The following is a 25,322-nucleotide window of genomic DNA, read 5'->3' on the forward strand; positions in this document are numbered from 1 at the left end:
CAAGAAATCCTTGATTAGGGATAATTATATCAGTGATAAATAGGACATAGGGAATGTCTTCTCATCCTTTTCCCTACCACAGAACTGCGGAGTTTAAAGCACAGCTCACTGCGAAACCTCACTGAGGAATACGATATACCTGCTACTGACATGCCAGATCACACGAGCAGTCTCATGCCAAGAGCAATGAAGCCAAGTTTGCATCAGACCAAGGAGAGCTCCACAGCACAGAGATCCAGCATTCCTCCCTACAGCCATAAATTATTGATATTCTCTTCTCAGCCCGAAGTTGTATCCCCAGGTATGGAGATTAATCTATACAGTATAGTCAATGCTCACTTATCTTAATGTGCAAAACAAGAAAGTATATAGGCAGGTATGGATTGCATGTTTCTGCTTTTGGAGGCAGAAGGAATCTGGTTTTCCACCTCTCTGCTTATCTTAGGCAACCTTCCCCTAGCTAACATCGGTTTGTGCAGTCAGTACAGACCAGGGCAGGCTTTTTTGCCGCGCATCTAGGAACAACAGGGATAAGACTATTTTATGCACACAGTGATACAGCAGAAACTTTAATCCTCATGGTATTTCAACAGTACTTTGTAAACTACAATGCAAAACACTGAAGTGCAATATCGCAAGAATATCAACAAACGTTTTGACAAATCCTTAAAACTACAAGCACAGAAACTAGAGTTATTGTAGAAGGGAAACCAATTGGGCATTATATAAGCTCTTTATGCCACACATCTTTTCATGACTTATCTTCATATATTTGAATTTTATATAAACATATATGCACTATATATGCATATTTGCAAAATAAGTTGCATAATTTTGAATTTGCATAATTCATACTTTAGTGAAACATTCTTTTATTTTGGTACTCTTTAACCCACAGCCTCCTTAGGGGAAAAAAACCTGTCTGTTTTAAATCTGAATCATCCCATTATTCTATGATATTTAGTGTCACCAGTGATAATAACACTTCTTAACCGGGCCCATTCCTGCAATTAATTTCCTTTTCACAGTTGCCATGAACTCCAATATGCATTCCAATACGGCTTCATTGCCAGATCTGAGCCTTATTAAAGCAATACCATTTTTACATTTTTTTTTTCTCTGTGAATAGAAGGATGCTGAGAATGGCTAACTTCCTACACATTGTACATGTACAACCATCAACAACCCAGCCCTTTGTGAAAGTATTCATGTATAAACACGAGCGCTGCTTGTACTGCAGTTCTTTAAAAGTGACTTCTCTCTCACTGCAGCCATTGTATTATGTAGTAATAGAACACAATTTGTTTGTGAAAATATATACATCTACTTTTTATTTACACATACTGGATTCTATACCATGAACTCACCTAATTTTAACTATGCATCATTACCTAGCAATAGAGACACGAGAGTTCCCCCTTCTAAATTGTGAATACTAGCATCTCAAAAGATTTCTTCTTTTTTAAGTGAAGATAAGTTACCGCATTAAAAATAAATGAGCTATTTTTGTCAGTTGATTGGACGCTGAGTACACATAATAAATCACCAAGAGCATTGTATGCTAGTCTACATGCTAACCTTGAGCTGCAGTTTATCTATTGCCTGCAATTCAGAAGACAATAAGGTATTTTACCCAATCAGCTGATCAGCTAAAGGAACTCAAAAGACTGAAATGGCTTTGAAATACACAGGCTTTTAGATATCAAATTACCTCTGGAACCCTCTACCCAGAAGTAACTCGAACAAAACCCATTTGAAATACAGCTTCAATATTCAAAAAAATCAATAATTTAAACCACAGGTTGAACATTTTTACTGCTTCCACTGCAGACTGTCGTTTTTTGAAATGAAAATGCTAATGGCACCAAAGGGGAAAGCTCCAGCCAGAAGAGATACATGTGTGCAGGCATGGATTGGCTAGAAATGCTGGTTTCCTTTCCCTCCCCCAGTTATGTTTACATAAGATCTCTTTAAAAAACCCTCTCTCATTTCCATGACTTAAAAAAACCCGGTTTTCTTTGTTGCACTTAATGTTTCTGTCCGTGAGAGCTTAGCTATATCAAGACACTTCACTGTAAACATGCATGCTGAATGCAAATACTACATCCTCAATTATGCTATTACGTTGCATTATTTTGGAACAGGCACTAATGTCGAGCTTTTGAATACCAGCTAGCACACTGTGAACTCTTGTTTTATAGATAGAAAAGCAGGAATATAGGTGATGTTGTGTTCCAACATCTACATCAGAAACGGGAAGCAGTCCAGTGCATCCTGCAAAAAACAAACAAGTATGGATGGTCCGCTGCCCGTGATAAAAGCTCATTTAAGACCAGAAATGGCTGGCTGACAAAAGACTTCTTAAAAGATAAGGAAAACATATAAGGAAGAGGCATGGTGGGAATGTGAATCCTTGAACGTAATTGAAGCAAGCTACACATGGAGGATGTCTGACACAGAAGCAAGTCTCTCCCCTGCATGAATTCGACCGTCAGACAGATTCTTAGCAGAGCTTGAAATCTGTCAGTCTCTTTGAGTAGAAGCTGTTATCTTTTGGTAACTTAAAACTCACTAAATCCTTGCACTCTCTGGCACTAATTTTTTAAACTTAGCGTTAAGTGAGGAATGCAAGAAGCAAAAACCCACCCAAAAAGCAATGAAATATACATCACAAGACAGAGCTTATGTATCTACAGGTATGCAATCCCAACACACACTAAGAACAATTTTTGTTATGGTAGCAAAGCGTCACTTTCAGTACTGAAGAGAGGGGCATAAGAAACAAGTTGTAAGACTGATGTTCTTTGGTTTATAGTTTTAATACTTTACTGTCAAATATATTCTTACTCTCTCTGGCATAGACTTTTAAAGTCTTCTCCAACCATAAGCTTAGAATGGAAATGAAAATGTAAATGATATCATGAGGGTAAAGTTGCTCAAGTAAAAAAAATTATGCATTTGGATACATACAATTTTCTTGTAAAGTGAAGATTAAGTTTGTATTTTCAGGTTAAACTTTCTGTTTCTAGAAAAAAATCATAATATTCCCTTACGAATTTTCTGGCTGATAGATTTGTTCAATTTTAGCCCAAGATAAATGCAGATTTTTAGCCTGGAATAAGAAATGACAAAAGTATAGCCATTAAAAAAATGTGACACTCAAAAATGCATACTCCAAAAATTCAGACATGGACTTCAATATTCTGCTCTCCCTAAAGGCACAAAACTTTTCTGGCTATCAAACGAAAAAGTCCATAAATGTACACAGAGGAATTCATCTGAGTTTAAATATACCCAGAATGTAGGAAAATAAGATTTTGTTTATTTATGTGTTTGAGATCTGCATTATCTTCATAGATGAAACCACCTATTCCAGGTAGTCCTGGCAGTCTTTAAAATATACCTCCTTCACAATAGCAGCAATCAACTGACCTTCCGAGAACACTGCTCTTGGCAGCAACATAAACTTAAACAGAATAATAAAAAAAATGGTAGCAACTAGGAAACCATATTCACCGTTCCTCAATTCTTGCAAAGTTAAGGAGGAAAAACAAGCTCTTCAGGTTTGTGCTGGAGTTAAGAGACTCAGGCTGTTACAGATCACCCCAGGGCAAGAGCTCCAAGCACATGCAACAACAGCGTTCAGATGAACTGCCAGCATCTCCTTCCCCTCCATCCCAGTGTACCCAAAACAGCCAGTATGGGCTGGGCGCATTTTTAATTCCCTAATGAGGCACTTGGTGGCATTCAAGCCGAGAAGTTTGTCACCACTGACAAAAATTGGATAGATTTAAGACGCAGTCCCATATAGTGTGCATTGGCAGTAGGTTAATCTTGAAATACAAAGCATGGATACTCTTAGCAAGGCCTGCATTCAGGAAATAAAAGGGATGTAGGCTCCTGGCTCTTATCTGCTGTTGCAGCTACAGCCTGGAATGGCACTACATCCCTCAGCCAGAAGGACTGATAATTCTCTTGCTGTAGCCTCTGGATGTTTCCTCTAACGATCCCAGCATTACTCCTATCTTGTCTGGATTGACTTTTGCTCAGCATGCTCTCAACCATGCCCCAGTCTCCCACAAACACGGAATAATGCAATCAACTGCTCAAGCTAAATCAGCCGAGAGTTATAAAGCTGAGTTTCGACATATTGAAAACACTTCAATCAATGTCACTTTACTAAACCTTCTCTATGGCCTGATATACACATTAAATAAAAGGGTGGCAAACAGGAACCCTCCTGAACTGCACAGGGAGAGAACTGTCGCGGGCAATAAGCCGGAACACAACACCGACAACGCGCCGACAACAGGCTCCTCTGACTCCATTGTTTAAGCATGAGGTTTGAAAACAGACAATGAAGATGCGTTGGGAAAGAATGCATTAGGGACATTTTTGATCAAGTCCACAATAAAGCACAGATATATGATAAGCTACATCTACAACTGCATACAAAAATATTAATACATTTTAAAAAACCATGATTTCTCAAAGAAGTTGGTAATTGATACTGTTTAACAGCAGCGTTATTGCCATGCAATTTTTTGTTATTACAGATTTTGAGGTTGCAATAGGGCTTTATATACATACATTTACTATACCATGTGAATTACCAGAAACATCCTTTTCTATGTTTGTGTGAGTTATTAAATCATAAATCATAACAGCATGTGCCAGAAATTCTTTCTGAAGGATGTAATAAGGTAACAATTATCCTCTGAACTCCTTTCTCTGTCTTCAGAGAATAAAATGCATTAACAACATATTCGTTTGCTGCCCCATGATAGAAAATGAAAGCAAGTGTGATGGTTGCACCATATGCTTTCAGTTCCTACAGTTGGCTGGTGAAGTGAGCTTTACTCCTGAATGGACTGTCAGAGACAAAAAGAATAGTTTCTCCAATATTTTTAAGGAATAATCCTTAAAAATCAGTATGGAAAAATGAAGAGGTTTGGTCTTGCACATGCGCAGATGGATGTGGAAAAACATACACGTAAATATCAAATATAAATTTAAAATATATTTTATTTGAAAAAAATTAGGTACATAGGGCCTCCTCGTATGGTTTTGACTTGAATGAATGAATTGCACTTGAATGAATGAATTTTTCATTTTATGCAACAATTCACAGAATCTAATGCAGGGGAGTCATAGCATTTTATTCTGTGCAAATATACACAGAGAGAGCAACATTACAAGTATTGTTACAATCCCATCAGAGAAGGTTTAAGGCTTTCTAGATCTCCCTGTTAGTGTTCGGAGTCCCGTGTCTGATGACTGGCACAGTGAGAATGCTCTTAGTGTACCATGATTTTGCTCAATTATTTTTGAAGGAAAAATCATAAACAAAAATTCACAACGTAGAGAATGCTACATAAAGGCATTATTAACTGTGCAGGTGCAGAGAGGTAGAAGCAGCAAGATCACAGGATAAAAAGGGCTTCATTAATTCAAAGAAAGTATAATTTACTCCCTCAAATTTTTATTTTTTTAAAAAACGTTCTATTTCTATGGGAGAAAAAACATATTTGTGGTTTAAATTAAAAAGAAAAAAATAAAATAAAATGAACGGTTTCAGCAGCAATCCAGATCTGGAATTCACTCTGTTTTCTTTTTTGTTCTGGGAAGACACTGTGCTCAAACCACATATTGCAAATGCTGAAAAGTAAAAAGATGGGGACCTCTGAAACAATGTATCATTTCCAAGAGTGAAAGTAGATATTAAGCTTCACTTTGCTCAAGTGACATCAAAACATTCTTAATAAACAAACACATATACACATACTTTCTGCAGTTTAGCTCATGATATACAAAAGAGCTATTTTTTTCTTGGATTTTGCTGATGCACAGCTCAAAATTAAATCTCGGCATCATGTGAAGATCCAATCCTGTATTGTGCTATGCTGATTCTGCGGGAAGCTTACATTTGTAATTAACTTTAAAAAAGTACGCGTACCACGTTATTTTACTGAATTACAAATTTAAATCACAGCGAACTGATGCTTTGCTGATTTGGTGTCTGTACTCCTGTACTGCCCAGGTTCTCACTGTTTAATACTCCTAACAGTTTTCATCGGCTTTGGGTCAGAATCTGGAATCTAGATACTTTCAATAATCATATTATAGTTACGCATAGTGCATACACATTTAATTCAGAGCATCATTGTGACCTGTTCATACTCTGCCACATCTAGGGATGGACACAACGCCTAATGAGGATTCAGAATACCATACGTGATGGTTATGATGGTTGGCAAGCATCCTTACTAACAGCTATACTTTTTCAACATCGACATACAAATAGAGGATCCTGGGAAACAGTATCATTTTGCGACTCCACTAAACAGATCACAATACAATAATTACTGCCATGGTCAAATTGCACAGGTTGGTGAAGTTCTTTACATGAGAATTTTGATACTCTGTGTTTATTACCAAAAATTTTAACTCTTTAAAGTCCAAATTCTGACTAAAATATGAGAAGAGCACATGTCACTGCTTTTCTAATACTAAACTTCAACCTTATTTTATTTACAGCTTCCAGTAGCTTTCAGCTAAATTTCTCATTGCGCCTGCTGCCACATAGCTGGAGAAGGCTAACAAACCCCTCAGTGTTCGCATGACAACCTTTGTGCAAACGCATCCTTATTCTGTCATCTACTGGCAGCGTGCTTCCCAGTCATGTTCTCTGCCAGTCCTTACCAGTTTGCCAATTACACAAGCTGCTTCCCAGACATCAGACAAAAATTCCACAAGACTGCTGTGCGAGCGTACCCTAATTAACCATCAGCTTAATTAGACAATTTACTGTGTAATTAGCAGGCAATTAGTCAACACCTCTCAGATCTTATTGACTGCTGTGACAGCCTTCCTTAGTCTACACATTCCCACACGCTTCCACGACCATGATCCCAGCCCCATCCCGTACGACAGCAACCCTTGCACGGGAAGGGAAATCATATTACATAACAAGGGAAGAGGGAGAAAATCAATATATAGCCTGTTCATTTATTGAACTGTCTTCTAGCCAATACTTTCTTTTTTCTACCAGTAGAAGGTCAGCTGCTAGCGAAAAACCATTCAGCTATAACATTAGCTTACGTCTTTTTCATTTGTAGTATGTTTTAGAAATATTTTTTTTTAAACTCTCGTATTCCACTGAATTATCAGAGAAGTCAGGCAAGCAGATGTTAAGGAACAAAATAATTTGTAAACTTACTTATATATTGTAGGCTTAAGAATATGGCCAAAAACAGTGAAAAGATGCTGATCGCTGCTTTTGAAACCTATAGCTAGCATAGTAATTAACTGCTTCATAGTCGAAAATGCACCAGGAAAGTCAAAGTAGATTAGCTATAAAGTATAAAAAGTCAATACTCGATAATAATTCAGTGACATTACGGTAATTCAGTAGAAATAAGTTTTTGAAGTAGTATGAAATCCTCCACACAAATCTAAAGTTGTATGCCCTTATAATACATGATGTGATAATGTACAATTAAAGACTATCATAATACATATATTAAGGGAATATTAAAAATGTGTTCCTTTTTCTATAGACCAAAAATTGGATTTTGCAATTAGCTGTGACAAGAGCATTTTGGATAATTCTTAAAGTAATAATTCCAAAGTTCATGGAATGGACACACTTGTCTCCTGCAATTAACTCTAGAAGATTTATTCACAAAAATCCTATACTTTCTGACTGAAGGATGGAGTCCCATAAAACCACAATCTTTTTATAGTAAAATATTTAGATAATTATCAATCTCAAATAATGACAAGAAATTTTATTTAGAATACACTCACATACATATTTGCATTAGTAATAGGTATTTTAACATAAGAACCTATCAGGTTTTTTAAACATATGGGACTTCATTCTGCTTTTGCAACAACATCAATCAGGAGTAAATGCAACTATATCACCATTAAAAAAATAATGATTAAAAAATCAGCTCTTTGCTTTCTTAACTTCTTGTGTGGGCAAATCAGATGTTAAACACAGCCCTACCAGTTTCGTTAACCAAGTGGGAACTCAAGACCTGAGATAACTCGAGCATTTAGGAGAAGCATGTTGCCTTTACATAAAAGCTACAGTGGTGTAACCAAAAATCCCTTGAAAAATGATTAAGCTAAAACCCTGTAAACCCCTGTGTGGAAACATATGCTAGTTTAGAGGTAGTTATATCATTTCAGCTTATGTCTGTAAACATTTTAACACAAGCTATACACCACCACGTACATGCTTGACATTGATTTAAGGGCGTCCATATAGAGTCAATTTGGAACCACATTTCTGCAAACATGTTGCAAGGTTGCATGGTCCAACCGGGAATCTTTGGGCAATAGCTGTTGCATGAGATGCTTCAGCTGTCTTATGTTTTTCTTGGTGGAGATGGGGAAAAGCGCTCATCCAACATCAGGGCTGCCATTTAATATGCACAGCTGAAGCAAGAAACAACTAGCTGGTGCCCAGGGGAGAAGGCATGGTGCTGGAAGCATGTCTTCCCCAACACATTTGCAGCCTGGTAATGTTTGTGGGCAGAGGCGGGGTCCTAAAGTGTCACCTAGACTCTTGCAGAAGCCAACATTTGACCACAGCTATCTACTTCACATATGGATTCTGAATGCTGACCTCAGCAAAGATGCTGAACTGTAAATGAGAGCAACTGAAGCATAAGGACCGCTTTTCATTTATTCCACTTCAGTATCTCAGTAGACCTACTGAAGTCTGGATTGCATTCTGGATTTTCTTATAATTAAAACATGGAAATGAGGAAAAAATCCAAACTCTGACACATGCAATTAACCAAATGGGGAAGGGGGGAAGTCAACGACTTGACAGGAGGGAAACTTCTGAACTCCATAATGGCAAAATAAATATTTCATTTTTTTCCTGAAAGTCTGTGGTTATCTATTAAAGTGCATCATGACAATTCCAAAATATAGGGAAGTTTATGTCATTTATGCTAAGAAAAGTCCAAAATGTTAAACATGGCCTTATGCTATGATTGTCTTGGATAGGCATTTTTAAAATATAACTATTAAGAAAAATATACTACAACTTTTTCTAATAAATCATTAAATACATTAATGCAACTTAAGAAAGTTATATGCAGTCATTTGTTTTGAAGAAAGCAAAATACTAAAAAGAGTCTGCAACACATCTGAATTGAGAATGAAACTTAAGTGTGAAAACTCTAAATTTCAGAATTACACTTGGCAATTTCTAGCTTACATTGAAACTGCCTTTTTAGCTGAATTCCCTTCTGACACAAAATTATTTGAGGTATTGCCAACAATCACAACAACCTTCCAAGGGCATACAAAACAGCTACAGAAAATGACACCTGAATGATATTTTACAAGTATGTTACATATTTGATTTTTAGAATCCTGTTTATTCAGGATGTGATATTCAAAAATGTTGAGTACTTCAGACACAGCCATCAGGAGCTGCAGATTCTCAGCAGTTTTGGAAAATCATGCATGTGTGCTCTCTTTGTCTCTCTCTCCCTTTTGTTAAATATTTGCAGATATTTTCAGAAGAATGAGCTAAATAAAGCAAAGGTAGTAAAGAGCAAAGCAGTTTCTTCAACATAAAAAGAAATACTGTTTAGATTTTTAGCCAACTGTAAAATTTGCATCCATTTTGTTTGACTGATAGGCTAATAGTTGTGCTATGAATAGAAATCACATCTTCTCTTAAGTACTGGTCACTTCCACAACACCACATATTATGCTGAGCAGGAATGAACACTCCTACTTTTGGCAGCTATTTTTTATAGAAAGGCTTATGTAGCAAAATACTCAGTATTGCAATCTTTACGCTCTTTCAAATTTCATTGGAACTGCTTCTCAGTTATGCCACTCTAAGTGCACAATGAGTTTCATTAAAATATGCAACAGTCTTCAGATTAAAAACTGGTTTACAAGTCTTTTATATATAAGATGCCTAAAATATTTAAGCCCAAGGTTAATGATCAAATTTACACTTTGTGTATGTTAGTGCACTGTTGCTCTGCTGTTTTAAACCATGGGCTCCAGAAGAAAAAGACATGAAAAAGAAATGATCTCTAAATACTGTGTAAAAAGCAGATGAACGGAAAACAAATCCTTAGACAACTACATAACTGAGGAACCTGTAGCCTACCAAGAACCAGTTTTGCACATACATCTAGTTTTACCTTTGATGGCCAGCTTCATGTGCAGCTTTGAGGAAGATACATCATTGCTGGCTTAAAGACACTATGGAACTTATGAAATGAGCTCAAGAAGCATAAGACATAAAAGTCACAGCCAAGCTTACTCTGCACCATGAGGGTGAATGGAAGGAAAAGAGAAAATACGGTAAGCAACTCGCTGATCCTCTGTTTGTAAAAATCCATCCTTTAGCACGAATGAGGTTTACTGACTCAATGCTCACCCCCCTGCGTGACAGATCCCTCTTTGCCTTCCACTGATGAGTTGTCACATTGTGCTCCATGCCTTGAGATAAGAGACTTCTCCATGAGAGACACTGTGCTGTGGCTCTCATTACAGAAGAAATGCAGCATTTCTGTGATATTTAATTCTACAGGAAGAGTGGGTCTAAACATTTGCCCAGAGGTTTAATTTTTATCATGAACTTGCAAAAAGTTTTTCATTTCTAAAGAAATAAATTCAATCACAAAGAGAGAGAGGGAATCACAGAGAGAGTGAGACTTTTTACAGATAGTTGTTAAACTCTTGCTTTAAAAATGCAGTTCATTATCTTCAACATTCAAAGTATTAATTGCCCAAAATAACCAGACTTGCTAGTGGTAAAAACAGATTATTAAAATGGTCCAAACTGCCTCACTTGCAAATTCATTGGTGTCAAGAAGCACGCCTGCAACCATTTAAGGCATACATCTACTTGGTGCAGACTTCAGCTGTGGTAAGGAAGGGACTTGGCTTATCAATAATGACTTGGTTAAAGCTCTCAATCCTGGACTCTTTGGCCTCTCTGCTTTCACTGTGTTGTTCAAGCTGTGCTACATCTCTCCAGACTGGGATTCCTCCAGGGTGAAGATGTGCCAAGCCCCTATAGCCCCAGGTGTATGGGTTGAGGAGAAAGAATGGTCAAACACAGTCCTCTGCAGCTCCGCAGACGGCAATTTTGAAGCTATTAAAGTTATTAGCATTTAAAGAGAGCCTCCAGGCTTCTTTATACTGGGCCAGGGATAGGGTAAAACTAAGTGGAGATGAAATCTGGCCCTTAAGTTGAACATGTCAGAGAAATACTTTTTCTTGAGGAAAAAGGAGGAAAAACTGTTTTCCTGCCACTTATTCAGATTCACAGAATGATTTGTTCCTTTTTTGTAGCCAAATAACACATTTTCTGTATAAAAACATTCAAGTAATATACAATGTTGTAGCTACAGCATTTTAAAAAATCATAATTACATTCTATTGCATTTCCCTAGAATAGTCTTTTACCTCCCCTGTTAAACTTTGCTAATTTTATGCAGTGATCTAAAAATGTATAAAATGGGGAACAATAAGGCTGGTATTTCGTATTAAATTTTTTTCAGAAATATGGAACAAAATAAGGTACATAAAGAACTCATAAGAATATTAAGAGCAATAATAATCATTTTTACATTTGTAAAAACAAAAAATAATTCAACTCACAGAGCTCTCTATGCTAAGGAATCCTGTAAAATGCCCATTTTTCTGTTCAAAAAATGTAGTTAATAAAAGTTGTCTGATGTTATTTAGTGAAAGGCAAACAGTCCTTTTTATATTTGACATTAACAATCTGATCATTTGTCTCCCCAAAGAAAGCCCATACAGCTTTCATACAGACCACACAATAAAGAATAGTAATATTTCTGTTTACTGAGATATCAACTGGCATTTCGTTGCAAGTCAATGGTCTATCTTTGCTACGGCATACTAGACCTCAATCTGGCATCTACAAATGTCAAGAGTATAAAAAAAAATTATAGGGTGGAAATCAAAAGCATGTTCTAAATTCCTAAAAAATGAAACAAAGTTCACCTAAACATATTTGCTGCAGAAATCAGTACAATATTCAGCTGTCAATCTCAAAAAACAATGAGGGAGCGATGCTGTCAGTAGGACAGGATAATAACATTTCAAGCAGATGTTCAGGCAGGGCTCTAATTCTCACTGAACTCCCTTGGTAAGCATTTAATTTTTTTATCATATGCAAGCTAGGCAAATTGTACTTCATCAAAACTGTATTGTGAAATATTAATATTTCATATTATAGCAAAACTCCATAGAATAACCTTTGTCATATTAAGAACATCAGAATTTCAAATGTCATGGTTCTGCATTTTAATGCATCTTAAATAGCTTTTTGGCTTGGCACCGTAAATTATAACTAGTTTAATCTAAATTACTATGCTGTAATATCATACAAAAATATACATTTTGTAATACAGATTCACTTCTGTGAAATACTAATGTTATGGAAAACAATGCGTTATTGTACCATGATTTTTTACCACCTTCAATTATGAAGTGAGTTGCACACAGTGCAAATGTACAGAGAGAGAACTATGTGGAGCCTGAATATGTATATTGTAATAACAGCACATAGAAATGCGATATATCCTGGGTAAATTAATTAACTCTCTACCAGCAATGGTTTTAATTTAGAAATGGTTCTGAAAATATATTGTAAAATCTACATCAGTGAATTGTATAAACACGTATTATGACTAGAAAGTTTTCTCCAGTATGGTTTTGTTCAAATTTAATCTCATTTTAATTGTAGCTTTGTTTTTAAAATCATCCATGCAACTTGCTCCATATATAATGAAAAAAAATATTAAAGATTAAAAATGAAGTTAGTCTGCATGTTAATTTCTGCTGGTTCTCATAATAAAGGCAATTGTTTCCACATTATTAAAAGCGACAGCATCACAAATCAATGCATGTCAGAACAGAATAAAGACAGATGTATCTGATTAATCAGAATTAAATTTTAGAAGTGAAGGAAGCATCTGAAAATCAAAGCAAACATTTCTGCTATCCCAGTTGGTTTTTTCCTCTTTCTAAGCAGCCCATACAATGCAGTGAGAGAACAACAAAGCCTGAATTCAGTTGATAAAACCAAAATTTCTGCTATAAACTTCTCACTGTGCTAATGGATATGGTATAGAGATGTGCACACTTCATATAATCTCTGACTTATTTTGATACTATGTTTATACAAAATCTCTGATTACAGATTTTAATGCAAATTTTGGGTACTAAACAATACTCACTAATAAATTCTAAGTAAATAAAGCAGCTCAGTATAACACTTACTAAAAAACTCCCACTCACAGTTATTTGTTTAATTAATGCAGTATCTCTCGTTCTGCCGGTAGTTTTCTGTTCATCTAAGCTCTAAAAGATGTAATCATTGGTATTCATTTATTGTGGACTCTATGGTATGCAGCTCCCCCATTTCCCATCAATAGCTCGCCAACAGAATTTACAAATAATACGTTGCGGCACAGACTTATCTGAGTAAGATAGAAATATTATTTGAACCAACAGAGCAATGAGCTATTGATCCTGCAGTCAAAAAGGAAAGACATGAATGTAGGAAAAGGTGTGTGAAGGGGCATTCTTATTCTGCTACCATTTGTCTTTCCTAGTCATAGTCCATTTTAAAAGCCGTTATTCTCATTTCTGGAAGAAATCAAACCTACTTGATATTAAAGCAGCTGTGCAAAGATGTTTTAATTTGGTAAATAAAATTCTACAAGTAGCTCACACATACCTACAGACACATACAGGTACAGTACCCTATAATTCATATTTGCATTACGCTATAATATCCAGTACATTCTAAAATATTTATAGTGTAGTATACTTAAAGGTATAAATACTCTGAAGGAATTTCAGCTATTTCTCATGTTAGCTTTTTTATGTTTCAACAATAGTAAAGTAGTATGCAAGAACAAACTTTTGCTGAATCACTCAGAGTTGAAATCCTCACCCTACAAACAGAAAACGTTACACAGATTGTCATGAAGGCAATTATGCAGCAAAGTATGTGGGTGTTTGAAAAGGGAGTGAGCACGGCACGAAACAGTTAGTGCTATGCTAACTCCCTCTGTGGCAACATGTGATGCTTTCAAGGTGAGGCCAAGACAGATGAGGGTTAGGAAGACTGGGGGAGTAAATTATGGTCCAGGGACTAGAATTGCAGCATTGCTATCCAACAGTTCCCCTAAACAAGAAAGCATGGCCCCTCATGGGCTGCAGGGATCCCTAGCCTAGCATTTTAGAAGAGTTTTCTGTGCGAGGTAGTGAAAGAGGGAAAAGGAGAAGTAGTTCATATGAAATGAATCCTCTGTCTTATGAGAATCACAGCTCTCCAGCCCGAGTCCTTTTTATCTCTGTCCTTGGATCTCCTTCTTCCAAGATTTATCCTGCTTTTCTCTCTGATCTTATTCCATCATACGGTAATTAATGCACGGAAATCTGTGGTTAGGCTGTATATGCTTTTCACTAGCTATGTGTCACTCAAATTTAGCCTGCATCAGTCACTTTTGCTGAAGTGCCAAAGGATGCCCATGGTCAATAGGGAAGTCACTGGTTTCCCTATCAGTGACTGAACACAGTGGTGAAGTCAGTAATCGGCTCTGGAAAAGGGAGCATTTCTCCTGCTGCTAAGCTCCCCATTGCCACACAGGCAGTTTATGCTTGGCCTTTAACTATTGCAAATAAGAAGGAAGCCCACAAGTAAAACCTAACCAGGACAGATAAAATGACGAGACAAGAGGGATGAACACAGAATCCTGCTTGTATCACATTCAGTCAGGGCTTAAGTGGAGGAGCTTCAGCTGCCAAAAACTGTGTCTAGCGAGCTCCCTTTCTCCCAGAAGCTGTTCCGCTCTTGGGAACTGTACTGTCTGCGGAGCAGCTCTGCCCCCTCCCACTGACTCTGCAGGCTTAGATCAGGAAATCTTTGTTCCTGGTCCTGCCACGCAGCTGGCTGCGACTAGCTGGGCAGGACAGCTCAGTCTGAAATCTCTGCTTCCATAGGTATCGCAGCCCAAGAGAGCATTCTGCTCCCTGCTGAACACTGCACAAGATTTATGTCTACATAATCAGAAGCTAACTTTTTAAAGAGTTAGCACATTATGCCAACCTATATTATTCCAAACTCTCTTCCAACTCCTTGTTCTAGCATTAAGTCAACTAGAGCAGTCTTTGTGTAGTACTCATTGTTCACATAAGAACTGCTGTACCTCATTGAGCTTTTCTTCCCATTTGAAATATTTATTTTTGTAGCATTAATTACCATGCTACTATTATAAATAAAAGCAATTTTATTTCTGCAGCACCTCGCAGCCAAGCATCTCAAATCATGTCACCAATACTAAGGCTTAACACCTGTGGGAAGTACACTACTGGGAAGACTACAATAGTAGGAAAACCAGGTAGTACTGCACACAGCAATATATGATTCAAGAGTTTAGGCACCAGAGAAAGACTACTGCCTCTGACTGAACTTTAGAAGAAAGCCTAGCTAGAACTAATGATCACTGGACTAGAATTCATCCAAAGCACTCTTCTGAACTTTTTCTCTTTAAAATAAATACTACCTGCAATACTTTGCATCTTAATGCAACAAATATAAAAAAATTGTAAAAATACAACCACTTAAGATACTTGCTTTTAGCAATCCTCTCACTTGAAAGATCTCCATCTGAGTCACACCTCCAGAGCATGGCATCCAGAGGAACACGTTGCAGTCGCCACTTGAGAAATGACTCAGAGTCTGCTGCTTAGTGGAGTACCAACATCACTTCCTACAATATGCATGTCTTTCCTCCTGAACTCCCACCCAAGCTGGAACTCAGCCAGTGTCTGTTTAGCTCTTGAGATACACAGTAATCAATGTGCAGTCTGGCAGGACTGCGAGCATACCAGCAATAAAACTGATAAATAAATAAATCTCAGTACTTGCTATGAGTTGCCTTTAGCCTAGGCACCGAATAATTACAGCTGACGGTATGTTATACACGTAAGTCAGTTGTAAACATACTTGGATGACATTTATGTCCTAAAAAGTGTTTTAATAAGAAACCTTGTGAAGTAGATTGAATCTCCATTGCAATCCGGAGGAACACTTACTTCCTTAGGGCTGCTTCAGGTGTAAGTAACAGCAGAAGCCAGCCTGACATATTTTACAGTATGCTGTAGTAATACCTTCCTCATATTAGAGGGCCACCCTCTATAATTAATTCACTTATGGTACTTACCCATGTAGAGGTGGCAGAGTAACAAATCCACCTTTTCTCTCCTGCTAAGATCTCCATCCATCAGTACACTTTTACATCCCATCTCTGAACCAAGAATAAAAGCTCCTTGTTTCCAAATTCATCTCAAAAGCTCTCCTCAGCCCACGCTACTGTTTGTCACTGGTTGATAGCACATTACCATTATTCACACTGTTACTCAGGCCTATACCCAAGGATTTACTTCTGATCCTCTTCCTCTCTGCGCAAGTCAGACTATATCTACATCCCAGCCCAAATCCTGTTTCTTTTCTCTGCAATACATCTATCAAAACTGTTGTTTTATTTCACTGTCTAAACTTCTTGCTCGGTCTCATTTTGCCATTTTGAATGTAGTAACAGAAAACCCATCCTGAATGCAATTCTCAGGTCAAACAAAAAATTACACACTTTAAATCTACACAAAATGCTTTATTTTAGGTGCCACACTGAGCCATAGCCTTCAAGACTTAATTCTAACTCCTTCCTCTTCCACTACATGTTAATGAAGGTTTATCTCACTGTACTACAAACCTTCAGCACAACTACTCTTCCCTTCATAGGCTTGTTTTACGTTGCCTCCATCTTTCTCTTCCACTACCCACTCAGCCTCAAGCTTACAACCACATCATCACATTGCAACTGCAACTCAATTTCAATGGCTTTATCTTAGCAGTCCTTGGCACAGAAGCCACCTTTCATGAGTTGCTTGATAAAGCTGGTACTAATTCTCTCTGCCTTCTGATCCCTCACAGAAAGCATTTTCACTGCAATATTTAACAAAAGGATTATTACCCTTACTAGTTGGGTAATGTTAAAAGGTTGGGGAATAAAAGGGAAGAATGTAACAGCAAACAAAACAAAAAAAAAGGGCAAAAAAAAAAATTGTGTCACTTTTACACTGCACTGTTGGAACCTCCCAGACTAGTTGACCTACACAATGTTCCATACCCTTCCCTGCTGTCTTTATGCTAGATAGATTTAATAGTGCCACTCCCAAAAGATTCAGATTTTTCAAATATACAAAGAAATGGTTACATGCTAAATATACCTTAAAATATTTCCTTACCTTATCAAGGGAGAATGTTTTAGTGACAGCAAAGCCCCATCCAGCTTCAAAAGCTCTTCGAATCATTGAAGAACTAGTAGCAGGGGTTGCACTGGCAAGGCCAAAAGGATTTGGAAATTTCAGTCCAGCCATTTCTACACCGATGTCTACTAAATCGATAGGAGTATGGAAGAGCGGTAGTTCTGGAACAGTAGAAACTGCAACACCATGTAAGGACTGTAAAATAGAAACAAAAAATCATAGAAATTTTTGCTGATTAATTTTTATATAATTTATTATTAACCCTGATAGGAGAATAATTCATATACAATAACCCAAAGTATTCTATTATGTGTTCAGACTTGCAAATCAGCAAAACATGCTAACACTTGCATATGTAACATCTTCTGTCCAAATAGCATTCATGCTGAAATATTATGCCATGCTGGAAATAACTGAATAATAATAATAATGAAACATTTTTTTCACATCCTGTACTGCTAACCCGGTTCAGTCCAAAGGTTTGTTCAGCCACTCTGAACAGCCAGTTCTGTTCCCTACAGCAGCCAGCAGCAGTGAGATTATAAAAAAAAAACAGGGTATGCACAGACCCTTTCTAGTTTTCTTCCCAAGTGCCAATCTATAAAAAGTGTAAGGACTTGTGAAAAATGAGGAAAGGCATCCATGTGCAGGATCATGTACCCTTAACTCAATGTATTTTGAACTCCTGCACCTTTTTTCCCCCTTTTAAAGACTTTATCTAGCCTACGCAATGGGACACACATCAATATATGCAAAACTATTATTGTTTTAATATTTAATTGTACTGATATGAATACTTTAAGGGTGACAAAAATTAGACCCTGATTTGGGATCAAAGAAGAACATACATGTTACGGCTATGACACCACAGTCACTTTTGTTTTCATTTTAAAGACAGCCTTTTCTCTGGGGAGTCAGTGAAAAGCTTTCAATGTAAATGTTGCATCTACTACCGTAAAAATTGTAGAGAGAAGATCTTCTTCCATGTATGGATAGTGAACAGCATCCTAATCAGGCTGTGGTAGGTAGAATTAAAATCTTTGCTCACTCAGATGGCTGACTCAACAAAATCACAAAGAAATAAAGCAGGAATTTCTAACACAGAGAAGCCCTACACAGTCTGTGTTCCTAATAAGTCCCAGCATAAGATCACAGCAGTTTCTTCTATCGTCAAAATGAAGATTTCTTCAGCAGCCCAAAAAGAACCCCTACTGGAGGTGTGGGGAAGATTTGCTGTAACAGAGTAAAAACCTCAGCCACTTACAAATTGCTGCCTTTTGGGTTGTTTTTTTTTTTTTGCTTTGTTTGTTGGTTTTTTTTAAAGGACTTTATTTACCCCATTTTTACCTGTGAAAACTAATAAGCATGGATAGTATAAGGGGCTTTTTGTTTGTTTCAGTGCCTTTTGTTTCCTAGGCTGGTTCAAAACCTGAGAGTTCACATCTGTTTTGTTTTGGGACTGCCCGGATTCACGTCTCCGATTCTGACCCCAGATCTTCGATTCCTTGGACAGAGAGGATACATTTGGGGGCCAAATTTTCTGATGGCTTAAAAGCACTGGAAGTAGTGGAATTGTCCTAGCCTGAATGATGCAAACCTGAATGTGTCTTTAATGGTGGACATTTTGAGAAAAGCTAATTTTTAAAGATCCCTAACACGTGAGACCAAACTCCCTTTAATATCATGACCCCTGCCAGCTAGCAGCCGATGCAGCCACACTTTATAAAAAGCCAGACGTTCCCCATTTCCTCCCTCTGAGTGCTCACTGCTTCCTGCGTCATATTCCACGGGGCTGTTTTCCTATACCAGAAGAATTTGAGTTCTTAGAAGACAGCCCGACACTCTACATCTCAAAAGCTTTTGTTAACTGACAAATCAAAGAAAAAGAAAAGAAAAAAAAGAAAAAAGAAGTATTGTCTTTTGATTATTTTAGGTTTGATTTCATCCTTTTAACTTTTTTTTAGTCTTTCATAACTAAAATTTCAACTGCAAAATGTTGTTTGCAATGCCAAAACAGAACTTCCTGGATCACACGATTGAAATGAAAGCACTTTTTGTCTCCTACATATTTGGAAGTGGGGAAATCTGCTGAAACCAACACTGATACACTGAACTCTTACACTCAACTCTTTGATTTTGATTCTGTAAGAATGACAGCAAAGCCAGACCTATGGAAAGGTTTTTGGCCAATTCCACTCTATGTGCACATATGAGTAGTAAACCTAATTTTCCATTTTGAAAGCAGTTTTTTGTTAATTCATTTGCTATCCAGAATTGTTCAAATGTTCTCTGTGAATATATTTCAGTCTGTGGATCACTCATGAACTATTCATTGCTTGTATAACTGTAAATATTGATTGCTATAGACAGATAGACAGACAGATTAAGCGCTTAATAGGCAGCTTTATTACATTGTACTGTTTCTTTTCCCAAGCAGGACAATTTAATCTCTAAAAGTTGTTCTCACCTAAAATGAGTGTTGCTTGAAAGTGATTCTTAACTAGAGACCAAAATGAGCTTTCTGTGATAAAACAGAAAACAAATCCTATACAACATAAAAAAATAAAATGCACCAGAGCAATGAAAGACTTTTGAACCTGGTGGTTGAATACACCCATGCAAAATAGGCCTTGCCTCCTGCATGCCATCGGGCAAACTGGTCATTAGCACTTCTCAAACCATAAGCAAACAGCCCTATTCTTCCTGCCAAACTTCCCTCACAAAGAGCAAAACCACAAACAATTCCACCCAGACACACCCAAGCACCACAAGATGTGCCTAACTGTTTGTTAATGATGAGGTGACCCAGGTGGAGGTGGCAGGGAGAGGAGAAAAAAAAGGTTTCAATGGAATAAACCAAGTCTTTAAAAACACACAGGGGCAGGATGCAGCTGAAGGTTCAGTGGCTATACACCCTCACAGATTTATCTCCCTCCTTCCTATCACTTTCCTTTTTGCTCTATTTATTTTTTGCTGGTTTTTCCTTTCAGCACAATGCTTATAAAAGAAATAAATTTCCTAAGCCCTGATGTGTTGTTTTCTACAAAGCAAAACTTTTGGCAAACTAAAATGTTTTATAGCTTCCTGAAAGCAAAATCATCTTTATAATGAAGGATTTCCCTGACATTGCACAAACAAATAGGAAAAGAAGGCCTGCAGGCAAGGGTTTATCTATAATAACTCTTCCCTTGATTTTTAAAAATAGAAGACAAAAAGTCCTCTAATTTGATGCAAACCAGCTGAGCTAACAATGTTGCAGGTACTTAATTGCTCCAGTCACGGCAATTTTTTGGATACTGGAACAATAGTAGTGAAAAATCCCTAGCACGTTGCATGCGGTGGCCCTTACTCTAGCCAGGACATGCCTAGAGGCGAAAGTCGCACAGTCTGTAGTGCAGGGCTGAGAGACAGGAACTCAGCTTTAGACCTGATACAATTTGTGACATTCGTTTTCTTTAGATGGAGAAAATTCTTAACCACAACAATATGGTCTAAATCCATTTTCAGGCCTTTAACAAAGATAGACTGTGAAAGTGAGTAGTTGTATTACTGTTATTTTTCACAGACAGCCTTCTCTACAAATCCTACTGCCTGGAAGAGTTTTCCTGAATACTTTCATCTCACTCCTGCTTTCTCTATTTTTAAGTCTGATCTTAAAACATATCTTTTCTCCCTTGCATGTGCTTCTTCTACCCTCTCTCCAATTATCCACTATTTAACTTTGTTAAATACATTTAAACTTCGTTAAATAGGTTTATGTTATTTCATACAATCTCAGAATGGTTGTGGAAGGGATGCCTGGGGACCACCTAGTCCAACACCCTTGTTTAAAGCAGGGTCAACTAGAGCAGCTTGCTCAGGGCTCTGTCCAGGAGGACAGAGATTTTCTAAGCTCCTTCCTGGCTTTCTGTTTCTGGAACAGACGTATTGCTTACCACTCGGTGGTAAGCAACAAAAATACCAGGTTCCTTGCACTTGTATTTAGTCCACCTTTTTGCAAATGGTACTTTGTGATTCGTCTTCATGCTAGTGTTTCATGTGTTGTTCTAGCTAAACAAAGGGACATTCAATTTTTCCTTTATTTATCCTGAAAAGAAGCAGACAACATAACTAACGGCTTCAAAAGCAAGCTTCCTGGGAACCACCCATCTCTGGTATTGATTATGAAATAATGTACATTCAGGCACGCTCGAGGAATATGTGAGAATGGTCAACCTGCATAAAAGAATCAACAAACTATACTCTTCAGATACAAAGCCCGTATATTTTTTGACAGCACAGATGAAGAAAAAAATAGCAAATATACAATACTGGTTCAAAATAACACAGCGATGTGCTCAAAATTCATATAGAACAGGGTCTTAGTGAAGTGCAATTTGTATCAGTTGGGATCCAGCCCTCTATTATTTAAGTGTATCATGTACATTTCAGGCTAGGAAAAATATAAAAGAAACTGTCCACACTGGGGAGATTACAGTAAAGAAAAAATAGATTTAAATAAAAGAAAACTTATTGTGAACCAGAGAGGAAAAGTCACTTTTTAAGAGGGATTTTATTGAGAAGAAGATGGCAGCTTGACTACCACATATGGGAAAACGTTCCACAGGTAAGTGTATGGATAGAGCAGGAGTGAAGCATCAAGGCTGGTGCAGTGGTCCAGGGAGAAAACACTGGAAGAATCACAATACGAGAGCTGTCTTTGCTCTCAAGGCAGGCATAGAAAATTAGAAGTTAGTCCTGCCATAATTGTGAATTACCCTGAATATAACTATTATATTATTAAATCTCATTCACTGGTCAAAAAGAAATGAATGGTAACTGAGGCACAGAAGAGAACAGCAGCCTATATTGCTTTCTGCACAAGACCATAAAGTCATTGTTGGACAAAAATGAGGGCCATTACAATCCCCAAACTAAATAAATCACCAAGATTATTTTACAGAAATTTTTACATCATTCATGGAATAACAAAAAAGGTTGAATCCTGAAAAAATGTTGTGAATAGTAGATAGTTCTATGAATTGGGCTGATTCTGTCTGGATCTCTAATGACTTGCAAAGAACGGTTCTAGGAAGACTATTTCCTAACAGGTTCTACTACAACAATCCTTAGTTAGGCTTTGACTGGTCATGTTTATAGAAACTAACCTGACACAGCTGCAGGCAATAATTTCAGAGATGAACCTATGCTTCATAGAGTGGGAGGAATATGTTAAGAGGCAGGAGATATTTAGGCAACTAATGATGGAAAGTTTCCAGCATAAGAGCAGCCAAGAAGCTTCTGTAAATAACTCCCAGTTTTGAACATAAGGCATTTCTGCTGGAGAGTCCTTGAGTCTGGATCTCATGCTTCACTTGACCATGTGCCAGAGCTTGCAATGACTGGAGTTTCAGGGTACATATCAGGCCCATCTGTTTGCTTAGCCTTTTGCCTGGAGTAGGTTGGGATACAAGCAGTGTGCCATTCAAACAGTGCAGTCTGCAAGTAGTCGGGATGGTGTTTTTGACTTTCAGTCTTTGACATGGTCTTGGGTTGGTTGAGAAATCCTATGGAATAGTTTTATTTTGCTAAAGGTTGACTGCATTATTTATAGATCCTGGTGCTGAGATGGTTGGCAATTTTGGAAATGGCTACCTATTCCTGTAACTAAAATGCAAATGGATAGATGGTATCAATGTATTTATTTAAAATTTAATGTGTACTCGAGTCAGACACTCAGGTCACAGGAAGGTTGCTTGCCTTAGAATCTTACAGTAGAGAGAAAATAAGGTAGTTTGTAAGGGTGTTTTTTCATTTGATATTGGAAGTTTCCAGAATACAGGGCTGTGAATGGAACGTGCGCGCACACATGCGCACAAAGGCATGCACACATGTACATACCGGCCCCTATAAACAACCTCTTTAAAAAACAAACTCTGCTCCAATCACTAAAATTTCTACCAGGTCCAAACAGTGGTGAAGTAAATTACCAAATTACAGCACTCTGCACCACAGCAACCAGATTTTACAAGGGCTGCACATCCAAATAAATGCCCCTGGGCAACCCATTCATCTAACAGCTGGAAAGGTGACACTTGACATTTGGAAACTTTCCTGTGAAGATTGCTGTAAGGCTTTCCCATTAGCTTCCTGGTGAGACTGTAAGGTCGAATAAGCTGCCTTGAAACCTGCAAAGGGTAACGAAAATGCTCTAATATCACAAGCCTGCTTGATTTAAAATTCTAATTCTCAAGCCATGACTATTCAGATTTTTTCCAAAGTATTCAATACATTCCAGAGGGGGAAAAAAAAGCAAGCTTTAAGGAGGAAGCAACACGATAAAGGAGGGGCTTTAAGTGATGCATGGATTTCTAGAGGTTAAAAAGGAAGGAGACAAAAGGAGGAGATACCTCCCCCCCCCACTTCTCCTATCACAGTTACCCAAATTCACTGTGCACTGAGAAATTAAGCAAACAGGACAGGGATTAAAGATGTTTCACACTCAGCATTTTCATAGGGTCTAAGAAGGCAGGACACAAACACTGCTTTAGAATAAGTGAGGAAAAAATATGCACAGATACTAACAACAAGCTTTCAGTTGAGGTATTTTTAGGAAGTGAAATCAGACCCCAACAGCATGAAATTGCACAAACATGCAGTCAGAGAGGCTTTGAGCAGATGGATGGGGGAGAAAGACATCGAGCTGTTACAGTCCCAACTTCAGTTGTTCAAATCTCTTTTTGTGGGAGAATGAATCATGTATCATGTTTCTAAAAAGTTCCTTGCACTATGAACACACTCTTTGTCAGCTGGTTCCCCACACACAGGCTGTGTCTCCGGTCTCTGCAGGTTCCTCTGCAGCTCCTCTAGACTTTGTGCTCTTTCTTTCACTAGAAAAATTAGGGCAGAGGTGCTCAGTCAGCGCCACACAAGGAGGACCGAGAGGGAACATGCAGTTACCAGGTTTTTCAAGTCTGTACCCCTTAAACTCACATTTCTCAGGTAAATTCTCCCGTGTATTATTTTCCTCTGTGCATTCTTGTGTCCAGTTTACCAGCCTCATGAGAGCAAACTTTGGTTCTGGTATAGATAATCCAAGTGCTCTGTAAACTGTTAGTACACTTGCACTCTAAAAATATTAAAATTGTCTTCCCCCGGTAACAACTTTGGCAATATTTAATTTTTACTTCATGAACTATTGAGAGATTTTACTTTGTAACGCTGACGGGCTCACTACTTTTCCCCAATTACCCAGTTAGGACTTCTACTTGCACCGTGTATTGTGCAGGAAGGCTTGCTACCCTTGAGTGGAATTCAGAGCTGGGGCCAAGAAAATGTTGCTTGGATTTTAGTGTTAAGATAATGTAAGAAAGCTGGGTTCAACTACCCAAATTCAAGCATGCGATCCAAGTTGAATGAATCTATAATGTTCAAATCACCAGACAATCTAGGTATTAGTTCCTCAAAACTTGTATTTTTAATCTAAAACACAATGAAATTTTAACAAGCACAATTAAAGTATCTAAAAGCAGATAGAAATGGAAAAGGGAAAAATACTTTTTAAAAAATCACCTGTATGTATCTGTGCATGTACCAGGAAGCTTGTTTTCCATCATTTACTGATTCCACTGTGGTGTTAGCAAGACCACCAATGTCACCCCCAGCAAAAACCCAGGGTTCACTTGTTTGCATAGTTTCCGGATCTACTTCAGGAAGCCCCCATCTGTTAAACTTGATAGGTGCCATGGCCTCTCTGACTGTAATTAAAGTGAACAAGTATGTTAATAGAAGAAACAAAGAACTGTTGCTAAAATCTGTCAAATATACACTGATAACAATTAGAAAAGCAGTTCCGAGTCCTAGTTCTTTCACTTAAATGTAAATTTACAGTAGAAATGACAAGTCCTTTTATATACGTGAACGTTTTCGTTGAGCTAGTGGAGGTATGTAATTACTAACAGGACTCAGACAGAAGA

The 25,322-nt window shown here is 37.6% G+C and overlaps 1 protein-coding gene across 1 annotated transcript in view; it reads right to left on the reverse strand.

Moving 5' to 3' along the window:
- The window catches only part of DPYD (dihydropyrimidine dehydrogenase), a 364,617-nt gene that overhangs the window by 157,522 nt on the left and 181,773 nt on the right, over window positions 1-25,322 (reverse strand). Inside the window, exons 12-13 of the mRNA XM_075156366.1 lie at window positions 24,919-25,103; window positions 17,347-17,562 (exon numbers count right to left, since the gene is read on the reverse strand). Coding sequence (XP_075012467.1) covers window positions 17,347-17,562; window positions 24,919-25,103 — 401 coding nt within the window. The remainder of the gene's footprint in view (window positions 1-17,346; window positions 17,563-24,918; window positions 25,104-25,322) is intronic.

The sequence above is a fragment of the Calonectris borealis genome, chromosome 8 (assembly GCF_964195595.1).
Source record: "Calonectris borealis chromosome 8, bCalBor7.hap1.2, whole genome shotgun sequence".
NCBI lineage: Eukaryota > Metazoa > Chordata > Aves > Procellariiformes > Procellariidae > Calonectris > Calonectris borealis.